This window comes from Scyliorhinus torazame, chromosome 3 (genome assembly GCF_047496885.1).
Source record: "Scyliorhinus torazame isolate Kashiwa2021f chromosome 3, sScyTor2.1, whole genome shotgun sequence".
In the NCBI taxonomy this organism is placed as follows: Eukaryota; Metazoa; Chordata; class Chondrichthyes; order Carcharhiniformes; family Scyliorhinidae; genus Scyliorhinus; species Scyliorhinus torazame.
The window spans coordinates 127,835,297-127,851,485 of record NC_092709.1 but is presented as its reverse complement, the minus strand read 5'-3'; the positions used below and the strand labels follow the sequence as shown (position 1 = coordinate 127,851,485).

Below are 16,189 nucleotides of genomic sequence, written 5' to 3'. Positions count from 1 at the left end.
ATTTTATTAGGGATGTTGCTTTTACAATCTAAGATGGAGAACTGAACCCTGCACAAACACTCACTACTGATGTCACTACACATCATGTGATGCTTCACCAGCAGGAATGTCTTCTCTGATTCTCTGTGGTAAAAAGTGTAAAATATTGGGAAAATTTTACAAAGTAGCATAATCAGAACACAGCCTCAAACAATATCAACACTGATCTGGGATAGTTAAATCATATCATTTTTCACCTCATTCAATTCCCAGTGCTGGCACATTTCACCCTAAAAAAATTATTTTCGAGTCATAGAGGTCGACAGCTCGGAAAAGGCCCTTCGGTCCATTGTAACTGCACCAATGTGATAACCACCTATCTAATCCCATTTTCCAGTAGTTGGCCCATAGCCTTGTATGCCTGGGCATTGCAAGTGCACATCTAAATACTTCTTAAATGTTACGAGTGTCTCTGCCTCCACCACCCTTTCAGGCTGCGAATTCCAAACTCCCAACACCCTCTGGGTGAAAGGGTTTTTCCTCACATCCCCTCTAAACCTTCTGCCCCTTAAATCTATGCCCCATGGTCATTGATCCCTCCACCAAGGGGAAATGTTTCTTCCTATCCACTCTATCTATGCCCTTATGCCCCTCATTATTTTATACATCTCAATCATATCCTCCCTCAGTCTCCTCTGCTCCAAAGAAAACAACCCCAGTCTATACAATCTCTCTTCACAGCTAAAAGTCTCCAGCTCAGGCAACATCCTGGTAAATCTCCTCTGCACCATTTCCAGTGCTGTCACATCCCTCCTATAATGTGGATTCCAGAATTCAACACAATACTCTAGCTGTGTTCTAACCACTGTTTTATACAGTTCAGCATAGCCTCCCTGCTCTTAAACTCTATGCATAGGCTAATAATGGCAAGTATACCATGTACCTTCTTAACCACTGTATCCACCTGCTCTGCTACCTTAAGGGAGGTATGCACACCAAGGTCCCTCTGATCTTCAGTGCTTCCTAGCATTCTGCTGTATACCCTTGCCTTGTTTGTCCTGCCCAAGTGCATCATCTCACTCGTATCTGAATTGAATTCCATTTGCCACTGATCAGCCCATCTGACTGATTTGCCTAAATCCTCTTCCACGCTAAGAGTATCCTCCTCACTATTTATCACCCCAGCAATTTTCGTATCAACCTCGAACTTACTGATCAGTCCACCTACACTCATGTCTTAATCATTTATATAAACCACTAACAGCAAGGGCCCCAACATTGATCCCTGTGGGACCCCATTGGACACAGGTTTCCAGTTGGAAATACACCACTCGTCCATCGCCCTCTGCTTCCTGCCGCTCAGCCAATCCTGGATCCAATTTGCCAAATTTCTTGGATCCCATGGGCTCTTCCCTTCGCTATCAGTCTCTCATGTGGGACCTTATCCAAAACCTTGCTGAAGTCCAAATAGACCACGTCAAATACATTGCCATCATCCACACACCTGGTCACCTCTTCTAAAAATTAACCAAACCATGCTGACTGTTCTAAATTAATCCCTACCAATTGAAAAAAAATTAATGGAGAAAGCAATTTATGCATGGAAATTGTGGATGCAAATAGCAAGGTGGCTTCAAGTATGGTTATTTTTGTTAATTATTAAGGTTTTAATTTGGACAATTCCAGCATTTATTATCTAAGTGGTGTCTTCCTGGTGGGTCAATCAGGAATATTACAGCCACAGATATTCATCAGTGCAACTGATCACAGTTACAGAATAGTGTATAATACATAATGAAGCACGGGGCATTTAAGTAATAATTAGCAACAAATGAAGGATATTTAAAAGTAAAATGAGCAGTGACAAACCTGAATCCTGCCGGACTTCAGCACAGCAAACATGCATTGAGCTGTATTAAATGCGTGCCTCCAATTGTGATATGCTACATGTCTTCGATAATTCTTTTTGACACTTAAAATCCAACGGCAAAGAACCTGTAAGGGTAAAGATAATCAATAGCTCATGCAAATATTTTCTGTTGAGAAATGCACTACTTGGATTCCCTCAGACTGACAATTGAAGGTGCTACTCCTGTCCATTTTTACCTTATTAGCATACAAGTTAGCAAGTGTTTAGCAGAGGACCATGGAAAACTATGGTCAGATTTTATGGTTCCGCTGCAGCATGTCTCTGGCCAGTGGATGCGAAAAGCCAATAAAATTACTGTTTACTTCAGTGGGACCATAATATCCTGCTGGGTGGGAAGGCATGAAATCCTGACATGTTTAACATGTTCCGGGCAAGATTGTCCAGCCGCTCCCAACAATGGGATCTGCCGGTCAGACCGACAACGACACCCCGCCAGGGGGTGAGAACACCGAGAAACCCCATTGACAGCGGCAGGACGGTAAGATCCCACTGCTGGCCAGTGATGGGTTGCCTCTGTCGCCACAAAACATGCTGCGGGGTGGGGGGCTGGGGCAGAAAATCCCTCCTTCCATTTCTGTTCCAGCAAATATGTTCTTATGCATTGACCCAGTGCAAATGAAGCATAACTGCAAATATCATTCATCTGCATGCATTTCAGGTGGCCAGTTTTCATGTTTTCAGCTGGGGCACCTTGTTGCAGTTGAAAATTTGACATAGACTATACATGTTTCTTACCTGGTCTCTACGGTATATGATATTTAGATTGCAAATTTAAAGGGTGGAAATTCCTCTCAATGAAAGCATGCAAGAACTTGATTGAGGACCTGCAATTGATGCTAATTATTGTTACATTCTGTCAGCTGCAATGCTGTGGCTGTCTTTTCTTGGGCAGTGATGCACGATCAATTGCACAAAGACTAAAGTTGGATACAACTGATGCTTTATTACAGTCAGATGTGTGGCCTCCTGCTGCAGCTGGCGAAATGGCAGGGCACTGGAGGACATGCATATTTATACAGTTCTCCGTGGGTGGAGCCAGCCGGCAGGAGCTACCGGCGAACCTGTAGTGCAAGTCCTACATTACATCTCCTATCACAGTGGTTCACCACATTCACCCCCTGTTAAAAATGAGTCCGGCGGGGGTGACGTGAAACTATATACAATTAGTGCAATTATGTACAGTGGTTGGGAAAGAAAAGTCTATGTTGACGGTCTGGAGTCCGTCAAAGGTTCAGCCAGTCCGGTGCTTTGGTGCTTCGTTGGGAGTGGCGTAACGGTGGCGGTGAAGTCGGTGCTGGCGGTGGTGGAGGTGGCACCGATGGCGGTGCTGATACTGGCCAGTCATCGGGGAACTCCGGGAGCATGCAAAAGTCCTCTTCGTCCTCTTGTGTGGAAAAGGGGAGTGGGGGTGCTCTGGCGGGGTCAATATTGGCGGCGCGGTGGGAGGTGGGGGTGGGGCGCATTGGTAGGGGTGTGTGTTGGGGTGTATCTGACGGTGCCAGGTCACTGACTGAGACAGTATCTTGATGGCCGTCAGAGTACTCAACGTAGGCATATTGAGGGTTGGCGTGGAGCAGGTGAACCCTGTCCACCAAGGGGTCCGCCTTGTGGAGTCGGACGTGCCTCCAGAGAAGGACCGGTCCTGGAGCAGCGAGCCAAGTCGGGAGCGACACCCCGGATCTGAGCATCCTGGGGAAGGTAAAAACACGTTCATGGGTTGTGTTATTAATGGCGGTGCACAATAGTGACCGGATGGAATGTAGAGCATCAGGGAGGACCTCTTGCCAGCGAGAGGCTGGGAGGTTCCTGGACCTTAGTGCCAGCTGGACGGCCCTCCAGACCGTCCAATTCTCCCGTTCTACTTGCCCGTTTCGCTGGGGGTGTAGCTGGTCATCCTGCTAGAGGCTATACCCCTGCTGAGCAGGAACTGACGCAGCTCATCGCTCATGAATGAGGATCCCCTGTCACTGTGGATGTAGGCGGGGAAACCGAACAGAGTGAAGATGGTGCTGAGGGCCTTGATGACGGTGGCAGACGTCATATCTGCGCATGGGATTATTATAGATTATCATAGAATCATAGAATTTACAGTGCAGAAGGAGGCCATTCGGCCCATCGAGTCTGCACCGGCTCTTGGAAAGAGCACCCTACCCAAGGTCAACACCTCCACCCTACCCCCGTAACCCAGTAACCCCACTCAACACTAAGGGCAATTTTGGACACTAAGGGCAATTTATCATGGCCATTCCACCTAACCTGCACATCTTTGGACTGTGGGAGGAAACCGGAGCACCCGGAGGAAACCCACGCACACACGGGGAGAACGTGCAGACTCCGCACAGACAGTGACCCAAGCCGGAATCGAACCTGGGACACTGGAGCTGTGAAGCAATTGTGCTATCCACAAGGCTACCGTGCTGCCCGTCGATGGCGAAGTGGAATCTGGAGTACTCATCGACCACACTGATCTGGCCGGTAGAAGTGCGGCTTGCACTCCGCACAGACCTGGCAGTCCCTGGTGACTGTCCTTACTTCCTCGACGGAGTAGGGCAGATTGCGAGCTTTGACCAGATGGGACAATCGAGTGACCCCCGGGTGACAAAGGCTGTCGTGTAGGGCCCGGAGTTGGTCCACTTGTGCGCTGGCACATGTACCTCGGGAGAGGGCGTCTGGGGGCTCGTTGCGTTTACCGGGGCGATACAAGATCTCGTAATTATAGGTGGAGAGCTCGATTCTCCACCGCAAGAATTTATCATTTTTGATCTTGTCCCGCTGTGTGTTATTGAACATGAAGGCTACCGACCATTGGTCCGTAAGGAGAGTGAATCTCTTACCGGCCAGGTAATGCCTCCAATGCCGCACAGCTTCAACGATAGCTTGGACCTCCTTTTCGACGGATGACTGTCGAATTTCAGAGGCATGAAGGGTGCGGGAAAAGAATGCCACGGGTCTGCCTGCCGGGTTTAGAGTGGCGGCAAGGGCGACGTCTGAAGCGTCGCTTTCTACTTGGAAAGGCAGTGGCTCGTCCACTGTGCGCATCCCGGCCTTGGCGATGTCTGCTCTGATGCGGGCGAAAGCGTGTTGTGCCTCGGCCACGAGGGGCAATTGGGTGGACTGAATGAGTGGGCGGGCCTTGTTCTCATAGTTTGGGACCCACTGAGCGTAGTAGGAAAAGAACCCAGGCAGCGTTTGAGAGCCTTGGGGGAGGGGAAGTTCCATGAGGGGGCGCATGTGGGCGGGGTCGGGCCCGAGAAGTCCGCTTTGGACTATATAGCCGAGAATGGCTAACCGGGTAATGCTGAACACACAATTCTCTTTGTTATAGGTCAGGTTGAGAAGCGTGGCAGTGCGGAGGAATTTATCGAGGTTGGCACCGTGGTCCTGCTGGTCATGGCCGCAGATGGTGACATTATCTAAGTACGGAAAGGTGGCCCGCAAACCGTGCTGGTCGACCATTCGGTCCATCTCTCTTTGGAAGACCGAGACCCCATTTGTGACACCGAAAGGGACCCTAAGGAAGTGGTAGAGGCGACCGTCCGCCTCGAAGGCACTGTATGGCTGGTCCAACTTCCGGATGGGGAGTTGGTCGTAGGCGGATTTCAGGTCCATTGTTGAGAAGACCCGGTACTGCCCAATCTGATTGACTATATCAGATATGCGTGGGAGGGGGTACGCGTCGAGCTGCATGTACCGATTGATGGTCTGGCTGTAGTCCACGGCCATCCTGTGTTTCTCCCAGTTTTAACCACTACCACTTGGGCACTGCAGGGGCTGTTGCCGGCCTCGATCAAACCCTCCTTAAGCAGCCGCTGGACTTCGGACCTGATGAAGGTCTTGTCCTGGGTGCTGTACCATCTGCTCCTAGTGGCAACGGGCTTGCAATCCGCAGTGAGATTGGCAAAAAGGGAGGGGGTATCAACCATGAGGGTCGCGAGGCCGCAAACGGTAAGGGGGGGCACGGGCCCGCCGAATTTGTGGGTGAGGCTCTGGAGGTTGCAGTGGAAGTCCAGGCCCAACAGGAGTGCAGCGCAGAGATTAGGAAGGACATAGAGGCGGAAGTTATTAAATTCAACGCCCTGGACCGTGAGGGTGACTGTACAAAAGCCTCGGATTTGGACGGAGTGGGATCCGGATGCTAGGGAGATCCTTTGATTGGCTGGGTGGACCGCGAGGGAGCAGCGCCTTACCGTATCTGGGTGAACAAAGCTTTTGGTGCTCCCGGAGTCCAGCAGGCACGAGGTCATGTGGCCGTTGATTTTAACCGTCGTCGACGCGGTGGCCAGGTTGTGCGGGCGAGATTGGTCCAGCGTCATCAAAGCGAGCTGCGGGTAACCATCGGATGCTTCGGATGGCGAGCGTGTGCGGTTCCGATGTCGGTATGTCCGGAGACCCTGTGGGGGACAAGATGGCGGCGCCCATGGTGCGCACATTGTGGGGTCGGGACAAGATGGCAGCGCCCATGGTGCGCACATTGCGGGGTCGGGACAAGATTACGGCACCCATGGGGCGCATGTGGCCGAAGGGGGACAAGATGGCGGCGCTCATTGGTCGCACATGGACCTGGGAGGAGAAGATGGCGGCTCCCATTGTGCGTCTGGCGTGGGGGAGGGGGCGATAGCAGGCGAAATCGCAGCGACTGCGCGGGCCTGGCACACAGCCGCGAAGTGGCCCTTTATACTGCAGGCTTTACAAACTGCAGTGCGGGCCGGGCAGTGTTGGCGGCGGTGCTTCTGCTGACCGCAGAAGTAGCAGCGGGGACACCCGGGGTGCGCGGATCGGCGTGCAGCGCAAGCGTATTGGGAAGGCAGGGTCCCGGCTGAGGAGGTCGTCGGTGGGGTCCAGGAGGGGTAGGAAGGAGTAGGAGGGTGGGCACGCAGCGGGAGGAGTACGATTGTACGTTACGGGATGCGACCGTCATGGAGAGCGCCAAGGTTTTCGTCTCCGCCAGTTCGAGCGTGGCCCCTTCCAGTAATCGTTCTCTGATGCGGCCTGACGCAATCCCCGACACGAAGGCATCGGCATGAGGAGATTCGCGTGTTCGGCGGCCGTAACGGCCTGACAGTCACGGTCCCAGACGAGTGGAATTAGGGCCCGCCAGAAGTCTTTGGCTTGGGGTCCGCAGCCTTGATGTAGGCCTCAAAACATACTAGCCAGTGAGTAAAGTCTTTTCTGGCGTCGGGCGAGTGCGGATCCAGCTGCAGGCGATCGAGCTTAATTCTAATATCCATTCTGTGGAAAATCTGACTGTAATAAATTGATGCACGATCAATTGCACAAAGACTAAAGTTGGGTTCAACTGTGGCTTTATTACAGTCAGATGCGTGGCCTCCTGCTGCAGCTGGCGAAATGGCAGGGCACTGGAGGACATGCATATTTGTACAGTTCTCCGTGGGTGGAGCCAGCCGGCAGGCGTTACTGGCGAACCTGTAGTGCAGGTCCTATCTTACATCTCCTATTCCAGTGGTTCACCACAGGCAGAAAGATGCCAGTAGATTACTGAACACACATAAAATGGCTGCTTCTCAAAAGGCTTGTTTGGGCCTTCGAGATAAAAAAGAAGTTGCTAGAAATATTCAGCAAGACAGGTAATGGGCGGGATTATCCGGTATTGTCCGTGGCTGGAAACCACTGCGAGCGAGAACAGAAAATTTGGCATTCCAGCCAAAACTGCATTTACTCTCAGTGGAACCGGAAAATCACAAGTCATTTCAAGTTAATGACCTGTCAGCAGCACTGTCTCTGAGAGTTGGATTGATAAAGGTGGGTTTTGCTGTTTCCTGTTGTAGGTGAACTTTTCGCTTTGTGCTTCTTGGATACCTTTAGCTGTATTTTTATCGTGCTAATTGCTTTTCTATCAACATTTACATTTTCTTTTCTCTTTCATTCTTTTTCACTACCTGTGCCCACAGGTATAAAAGCTTTATGTACATGAACTAAATGTCTGACCTCTGGTCATTCCTCATGTACTGGGAGATTTAGAGGAGGAGGAAGGGTATCTTCAAAGGGACCAGAGCAGATGCACCCATCCTGATTTCAGGAGTTGGGATTGTAGAACAAGGCAGGGCTATCTGAGCATATTGTAGGCGTGTGGTAAACCACTGTGTGCGTTGTGTTGTGTTGGACATGCCTGGGCTTGACCCGGCTGGCTCCGCCTGTGGATCCTCCCCTCGGGCTCATGTATAAAGGTGGCTAGTCTCCGCCTCCGACCCAGTTCGGGACCAGAGGCCAGGAGGCTAGCTGCTTAGTGTATTAAAGTCTCAGTTACATTCATCACACATCGTGTGCTTATTGAAGGCATACCAATTTAATACACTGAACTTTAAAATGAACTCATCACTCAAGCCAGATCGCCTGGAGCTGGACCCACAGGCAGCCAACGCCACAGAAACTTTTGAGCACTGGCTAAGCTGCTTCGAAGCGTACCTCGCATCCTTCACCGAAGACTTCACAGACCTCCAAAAGAAGCAGATCCTCCACTCACGGGTGAGCCCAAGTGTCTTTCGTCTCATCAGGGACACCCCCTCGTATGCGGAGGCAATAATGCTGCTGAAGGTACAATATGTTAAGTCTGTGAACGAGGTGTATGCTAGGCACCTCCTTGCCACGAGACGACAACGCCCTGGGGAATCACTAGCAGAATTCCTGCGTGTTTTGCGTGTACTCTGCCGGAACTGTGACTGCCGGGCGATATCGGCTACCCAGCACGCGGAGCTGCTGATCAGGGACGCTTATGTCGCGGGCATGAAATCAAATTATATCTGCCAGCGATTACTAGAAGGGGGTACACTCAGCCTCCCAGAGACAGAGCAACTCTCCAACTCGCTGGAGGTGGCCTCCCAGAACATGGAGGCCTATATCTCCGACCGCGCGGCACCCTCATGGGCCACGTGGGCTCAGACATCATCCGACCAGGTGCGACGCAGGCCTGTGCTGCATAGCGGCCTGCCAACGCCGGAGGCCCGAGGTGCTACTTTTGTGGCTAGGGCAGCCACCCCAGAGAATGTTGCCCTGCACGGAACGCAACTTCCAACGGCTGTGGAAAGAAGGGCCACTTTGCAAAAGCCTGCCATGCCCGATCTCCCCCTAAAACTTCTAGGACCAGCAGCGCCCCAGCTGCCGCGCCCGCCAGGTGCGACCCGTGGGCGCCGCCATCTTCAATTTCGGCAGCCACGTGCGACCCATTGGGGCCGCAAACTTAACGCATCCTCCAACCGCCACGTGTGACCCACGGGGGCCGCCATCTTGGAAGCCATCGCCGCTGCCAACCACCACGCGCGACCCATGGGGGCCGCCATCTTGGACGCCGTCGCCGATGCCTCCCGCCACGGCGACACATGGGGCCGCCACCTTGGGACCACTCCGCTGCCTCCCGGGAGCCTGGCTCACCCGACTGTACACTGGCCGCCGCTACCTCCAACCGGCCTACCGACCGCCTTCCGAAGCTCGCCTCCATCACCCTTGACCAGTCCCGGCCGCACCACCTCGCGAAGTCTACGATGACAGTCCGGATCAACGGGCATGAGACGGCCTGTCTTTTCGACTCCGGGAGCACAGACAGCTTCATACATCCAGATACGGTAAGGCGCTGCTCCCTCCCAATCTTACCCACAACCCAGAAAATCTCCTTGGCTTCCGGATCCCATGAGTAGAAATCCGGGGGTACTGTGTCACGACCCTTACTGTACAAGGCGTAGAGTACGCAACCTTCAAACTCTACGTCCTTCCCCATCTCTGCGCTGCCTTATTACTGGGGCTCGACATCCAGTGCCACCTCCAGAGCCTTACTTTAAAGTTCGGTGGACCCCTGCCCCCCCCATCACCATCTGTAGCCTCGCGACCCTTAAGGTCGACCCACTCTCGCTCTTCGCAAATCTCACCCCGGACTGTAAGCCCGTCGCTACCAGGAGCAGACGATACAGTGCCCGGGATAGGGCCTTTATCAGGTCAGAGGACCAGCGACACCTGCGAGAGGGGATCATTGAGGCAATGCCAGCCCCTGGAGAGCCCAAGTGGTGGTCGTCAAGACTGGGGAGAAGCACCGGATTGTCATCGATTACAGTCAGACCATCAACTGGTATACGCAGCTCGATGCGTACCCCACTCCCCCGCATATTTGACATGGTCAACCAGATTGTGCAGTATCGAGTCTTCGCCACAGTTGACTTGAAGTCCGCGTACCACCAGCTCCCTATCTGCCCAGTGGAATGCCATTACACTGCCTTCAAGGCCGATGGCCGCCTCTACCACTTTCTCAGGGTCCCCTTCGGCGTCACCAATGGGGCCTCAGTCTTCCAAAGAGAAATGGACCGAATGATTGACCAGTACAGGCTGCGGGTCATGTTCCCGTACTTAGACAATGTCACCATCTGCGGCCATGACCAGCAGGACCATGACGAAAACCTCCGGTGTTCCTCCACACCGCTAAGCTCCTGAACCTCACCTATAATAAAGGAAAATGCGCTTTCCGCACAACCTGCCTAGCCACCCTCGGCTACGTCGTGGAACATGGAGTCCTAGGGCCCGACCCCGACCGCATGCACCCCCTCATGGAACTCCCCCCTCCCCCACTGCCCCAAGGCCCTGAAGAGATGCCTGGGGTTCTTCTCGTACTATGCCCAGTGGGTCCCCAATTATGCGGACAAGGCCTGCCCACTTATCAAATCCACCATTTTTCCCCTGACGGCCGAGGCCCGACTGGCCTTCAATCGCATCGAGGCAGATATTGCCAAAGCCGTGATGCACGCAGTGGACGAGTCCATCCCATTCCAAGTGGAGAGCGATGCGTCGGACTTTGCTCTGGCCGCTACACTCAACCAGGCGGGCTTTCTTCTCCCGTACTCTCCATGCCTCTGAAATTCGACACTCCTGCGTCGAAAAGGAAGCCCAAGCCATCGTAGAAGCTGTGCGACATTGGAGGCATTACCTGGCCGGCAGGCGATTCATTCTCCTCACTGACCAACGGTCGGTTGCCTTCATGTTCAATAACACACAGCGGGGCAAGATCAAGAATGACAAGATACTGAGGTGGAGGATCGAGCTCTCCACCCACAACTACGATATCTTGTATCGACCTGGGAAGCTCAATGAGCCCCCAGATGCCCTATCCCGTGGTACATGTGCCAGCGCACAAGTAGACCGACTCCGGGCCCTCCACAACGACCTCTGTCACCCGGGGGTCACCCGTTTTTTTCACTTCATCAAGGCTCGCAACCTGCCTTACTCCATCGAGGAGGTCAGGACCGTGACCAGGAACTGCCAGGTCTGCGCGGAGTGCAAACCGCATTTCTATCGGCCAGACACAGCACACCTGGTAAAGGCCTCTCGTCCTTTTGAGCGCCTCAGCATCGACTTCAAAGGGCCCCTCCCCTCCACTGACCGTAACGTGTACTTCCTCAACATTGTTGAGGTGTACTCCAGATTCCCCTTCGCCATACCATGCCCTGACATGACCTCTGCCACCATCATCAAGGCCCTGCACAGTCTTTTCACCCTGTTCCAGTTCCCCGCCTACATCCATAGTGATCGGGATTCCTCCTTCATGAGCGACGAGTTGCGTCAGTTCCTGCTCAGCAAGGGCATCGCCTCCAGCAGGATGACTAGCTATATCCCCCGGGGAAACGGACAGGTAGAGAGGGAGAACGCGACCGTCTGGAAGGCCGTCCTCCTGACCCGACGGTTTAGGAGCCTCCCAGTCTCCCGCTGGCAGGAGGTCCTCTCCGATGTGCTCCACTCCTTCCGGTCGCTCCTGTGCACTGCCACCAACGAGACTCCTCATGAGCGTATGTTTGCTTTCCCCAGGAAATCCACCTCCGGGGTCTCGCTCCCGTCCTGGCTGGCAGTCCCAGGGCCCGTCCTCCTTAGGAAGCATGCGAGGAGCCATAAATTCGACCCCCTCGTCGAGAAAGTCCTACTCCTCCATGCCAATCCACAATATGCCTACGTGGCACATCAGGACCGGCGACAGGACACAGTCTCCCTTCGGGATTTGGCACCTGCAGGCTCCCCAGCGACTATCACCACCACCACCACCCCCGACCCTACACCGTCTTTCCCACACTCCTGCCCACCTACCTTACGAACTAGCACCCGCAGGCCCACCGGCGAACATTACCACCACCTCCGCCCATACACCGCACCCCCCCCTTCGCCGACTCAACAACTGGGTGAAGAAGAGGACACGCTCCCGGATGCGCAGGTCTTGACACCGGTGCCCACACCACAGCCGGGACTGAGGCGATCACGGCGGAAGGTCAAGGTCCCCGACAGACTTGACCTTTAAGACCATTTTACCCCCGCCGGACTCTTGTTTTAAACAGCGAGTGAATGTGGTAAACCACTGTGTTGCATTGTGTTGTGTTGGACATGCCTGGGCTTGACCCGGCTGCCTCCGCCTGTGGCTCCTCCCCTCGGGCTCATGTATAAAGGTGGTTAGTCTCTGCCTCCGCCCCAGTTCGGGACCAGAGGCCAGGAGGCGAGCTGTTTAGTGTATTAAAGCCTCAGTTACATTCATCACTCGTTGTGTGCTTATTGATGGCATATCAAGGCAAAATTCCATTTTAGCCTGCAACAGATTACATGGATGGGCGAATAATTGGTCTATTGAAAAAATATCTTGCCGGCATGTGCTGCAGTGTGATGACAATACAAATAAATAAGTAATCAGAATTCAGGACACAGTCATAAGACTGCTGCAATTGACATGCCCGCAATGCTTGAGGAATGGACCCCCGCCCCAGAATTGGACACTAGCCCCACACCACTGTGAGTGCTGCTTGGCTAAACGAGAGTGCTTTTGGAGTTGGGTGAAAAGAGAGAGTCGAGACACCAAAATGGTGTGTTGCCCTCCTTGTGCTAGGGTCAAGGATCTCTCGCAGCAGTTACAGGACATTTTGGAGGGGGAGGGTGAACAGCCAGTGGTTGTGGTACACATTGGTACAAACGACATAAGTTAAAAAAAAGGGATAAGGGGCGTCATTCTCCGCCGGCGGGAGTCTCCGTTTTGCCGGCGCCCGGGGGTTTCCCGACGGCGTGGGGCTGCCCCACAATGGGACACCCCATTGACCGGCCGGTGTTACGGAGACTCCCGCCGGCCGGTCGGGGCAGAAATGTGGCGGGGCGGGTAGGAGAATTTCGCCCCCAGTCCTAAAAGCAGAATATAAGGGGCGGGATTCTCCGACACCCCGCTGCGTCGGAGAATCGGCGGGGGGGGGGGGGGGGGGGGCGGCGTGAATCCTGTCCCCCCCGCTCCGACGTTGGCTGCCGAATTCTCCGGCGCCGTTTTTTGGGCGGGGACTGGGATCACGTCGCACCGGTTGGGGGCCATTGGCAGTGGTCCCCCCCGGCGATTCTCCAGGTCCCAATGGGCCAAGCAGCCGCCCGTTTTCAGCCGGTCCCACCGGCGTGGATTAGACAAGATCCATACCGGCGGGACCGAGCTATGAGGGCGGCCTGCGGAGTCCTCGGGGGGGTGCGGGGGGATCCCGGCCCCGGGGGGGGGGGGGGGGGGGGCCACGGTGGCTTGGCCCGCGATCGGCGCCCACCGATCTGTGGGCGGGCCTGTGCCGTGGGGGCACTCTTTCCCTCCGCGCCGGCCTCTGTAAAGCTCCGCCATGGCTGGCGCGGAGAAGAAACCCCCTGCGCATGCGCAGGGTTCATGCCAGTGGTTCTGCGCATGCGCCAGAACACGCTGGAGCTCCCGCGCATGCGCCGGCCGGCGGAGGCCCTTCGCCGCCGGTTGGCATGGCGTGAACCACTCCAGCGCTGGAAATAAATTGAGATTTAGGACCTCAAAGGTAGTGATCTCAGGATTAGTGTCACGTGCTAGAGGTAAAGGTAAGATAAAGTTGCCACTGTCCCAGGTGACCATAGGCTGCTTTCCCCTTTGAGGGGGACAGCTGACAGGTGGTGATTTAACCTGAGGATCATCACGCCTCAGGTGAGAGGCAAGGTTGAGTAGGCAGGGCCTTCATGAATAATCTCAGCCAGTACGGGAATTGAACATGGGCTGCTGGTCTTGCTCTGCATCATGAACCAACTGTCTAGCCAAGTAAGCTATACCGGCCCCAAATAGCAGGCCAAATAGGATATATTGGATGAATACGTGGTTGAATAGATGGTGTGAGGGGGGTGGATTCAAATTTCTGGGGCTGAGGATACGGGTAGACTATTTAGGACAGAGATGAGGAGAAATTTCTTCACCATGAGAGTTGTCGACCTGTGGAATTTGTTATAACAGGAAGTACTTGAAGCCAAAATATTGTATGTTTTCAAGAAGCAGTTCGATATACCACTTGAGGTGAAGGAGATCAAAGGATATGGGGTGAAGCAGGATTAGACTATTGAGTTGAATGATCAGCCATGATCATAGTGAGTAGCGCAGCAGACCCGAAGGGCCGAATGGCCTCCTCCTGTCCTGATTTTCTATGTTTCTGTATCAGAGTATGGACCTGCTTGATCCTGCAGCCTGCTCTGAAATCCTCCCTAGCCGACTGAAAGGCAAACCTGTTAGTCAGGGCCAAAAGATGTATGCTGTCAAGTTAAAACACCACAGCACACAGGCAAAGCTAAACCTCTGGATTTCCCATTTGAAATTCCATGCCCCCACCTATATGATTGGATCCAGTAAATATCCAGGCCTCTGTCAGTGCAATGAAGGGTGTTTGGCTTGGAAGGGCTATTGGAGGCAGGGGTCTTGTGATGAATCCACCAATATTACATTTAACCAGGGCTGGTTTAGCACACTGGGCTAAATCGCTGGCTTTTAAAGCAGACCAAGGCAGGCCAGCAGTACGGTTCGATTCCCGTACCAGCCTCCCTGAACAGGTGCCGGAATGTGGCGACTAGGGGCTTTTCACAGTAACTTCATTGAAGACTACTCGTGACATTAAGCGATTTTCATTTTTTTTTCAACTGAAGCTGAACGTGGCAGCAGAGTGCTGGTCATCAGGATATGCCGTCATTACTTTCCTCATGGGAAGCATCATAAAGCAGACCATTGAGGCGGCTCAGGCAATGCTTCTGCAGCCTGGACACTGGAGAAATCCTGCCGTTCTTGCTGGAGCATGACTCCATATTCTTCATCATCCATTCTGTGCTGCATAACCTCCTCATCATGAAGACACAGTCCTTGCCACTAGGAAGCAGCTGATGAAGGGGTTGAGAAGGAAAAGGGAGAACCCCAGAGGAGAGGATGTAGCACATCTCCTTCCTGGACGTGCTGTCTGTGATCTCCTCTTTCATGCATATTCCACTGAGAACAAACTGAAATCCCCATTCTACAACAGTCACATACCTTAGCCTCCCTCTGTCATGGCCATTTGGTCACAATGCTGAATAAAAGCTGCCACAAAACAACCATTCCCAACCAACTATATCAAACAAGCCATTTAATATTCCACACAAAAGTTAACTCATCACTCTTGTGCATTCCCATAGGGTCTGCGCTGCCTGGTCTAACACTCCTCTGCAGTGCTCATAGCGGCTGCGGCTTGGCTGGTGGAAGGTTATTAACTGCCACTGGGCAAGACTGCAGAGGACATTGCAGGATGCCCTAGAGCGGGCCTGGCTTTAGACTGCACAACCTCAGCATGGGTGGCGGCAGTATGGGCTGGTTAGTTGACAGGCAACAGCAACAAAACTGGTCGAGTGGCAGTGGTGGGGGGACAGCTGCTGCCATTCTGAGAGAGGGCAGCAGGTATTTGTTCCCCAGAGTCAATGCCACTCCCCTGGGGTGGCACCTCAGCCATCCAGCAACATGGTGGAGGACAGAATGCTGGACTGCTGTGACGTCCCGATAGCCCTTGTGAATGCTCGTATCCAGAGCCAAGGTGCCAGTAGGCTGGTTCAATGAGTTCAAGATTAAATAGATTCTTTCAGAAGATTTAAAAAAAAAATATTTTGCAAGCATTTAGTTCCCTAGTCAAAGCAAGCTCTTGTGTTACCAAAGAATGTACATTGTTCAAATTTAATTATTTTTATACACTGTAATAATAGCTTGCATGTTTTCCCATCTTATCAGATAAAGTTATTAAGGCACATATGTTTGTTCTAACAAAGGTTACGCAGATGTAGTTTAAGTTTACAAAATTGATCATTTGCCTTAGTTGTGGCTCCTGTTATGGGTCAGGCTTTAGAGAACCCCAAAGTGTATCATGGAGTTCACCTGACCCACAACTTTTAATAGATTAAGGTATGGGGAGCACACGGCCCACTCTACAGGTGTGGTACAGCAGAAATGGAAAAGTATTTTAAAAACAAAACAATGTCTATTCTATGAACTCA

At 52.9% G+C, this 16,189-nt stretch overlaps 1 protein-coding gene across 4 annotated transcripts in view; it reads right to left on the bottom strand.

Annotated features, from left to right (window-relative positions):
• The window catches only part of pde5ab (phosphodiesterase 5A, cGMP-specific, b), a 225,694-nt gene that overhangs the window by 76,905 nt on the left and 132,600 nt on the right, over positions 1-16,189 (bottom strand). For all 4 annotated transcript variants that reach the window (XR_011940169.1, XM_072496192.1, XM_072496190.1 and 1 more), the window contains exon 13: positions 1,849-1,974. Coding sequence is in view for 3 of the 4 variants with exons in the window: in XM_072496192.1 (XP_072352293.1) it covers positions 1,849-1,974 (126 nt within the window). In the remaining variant the exon portion in view is untranslated. The remainder of the gene's footprint in view (positions 1-1,848; positions 1,975-16,189) is intronic.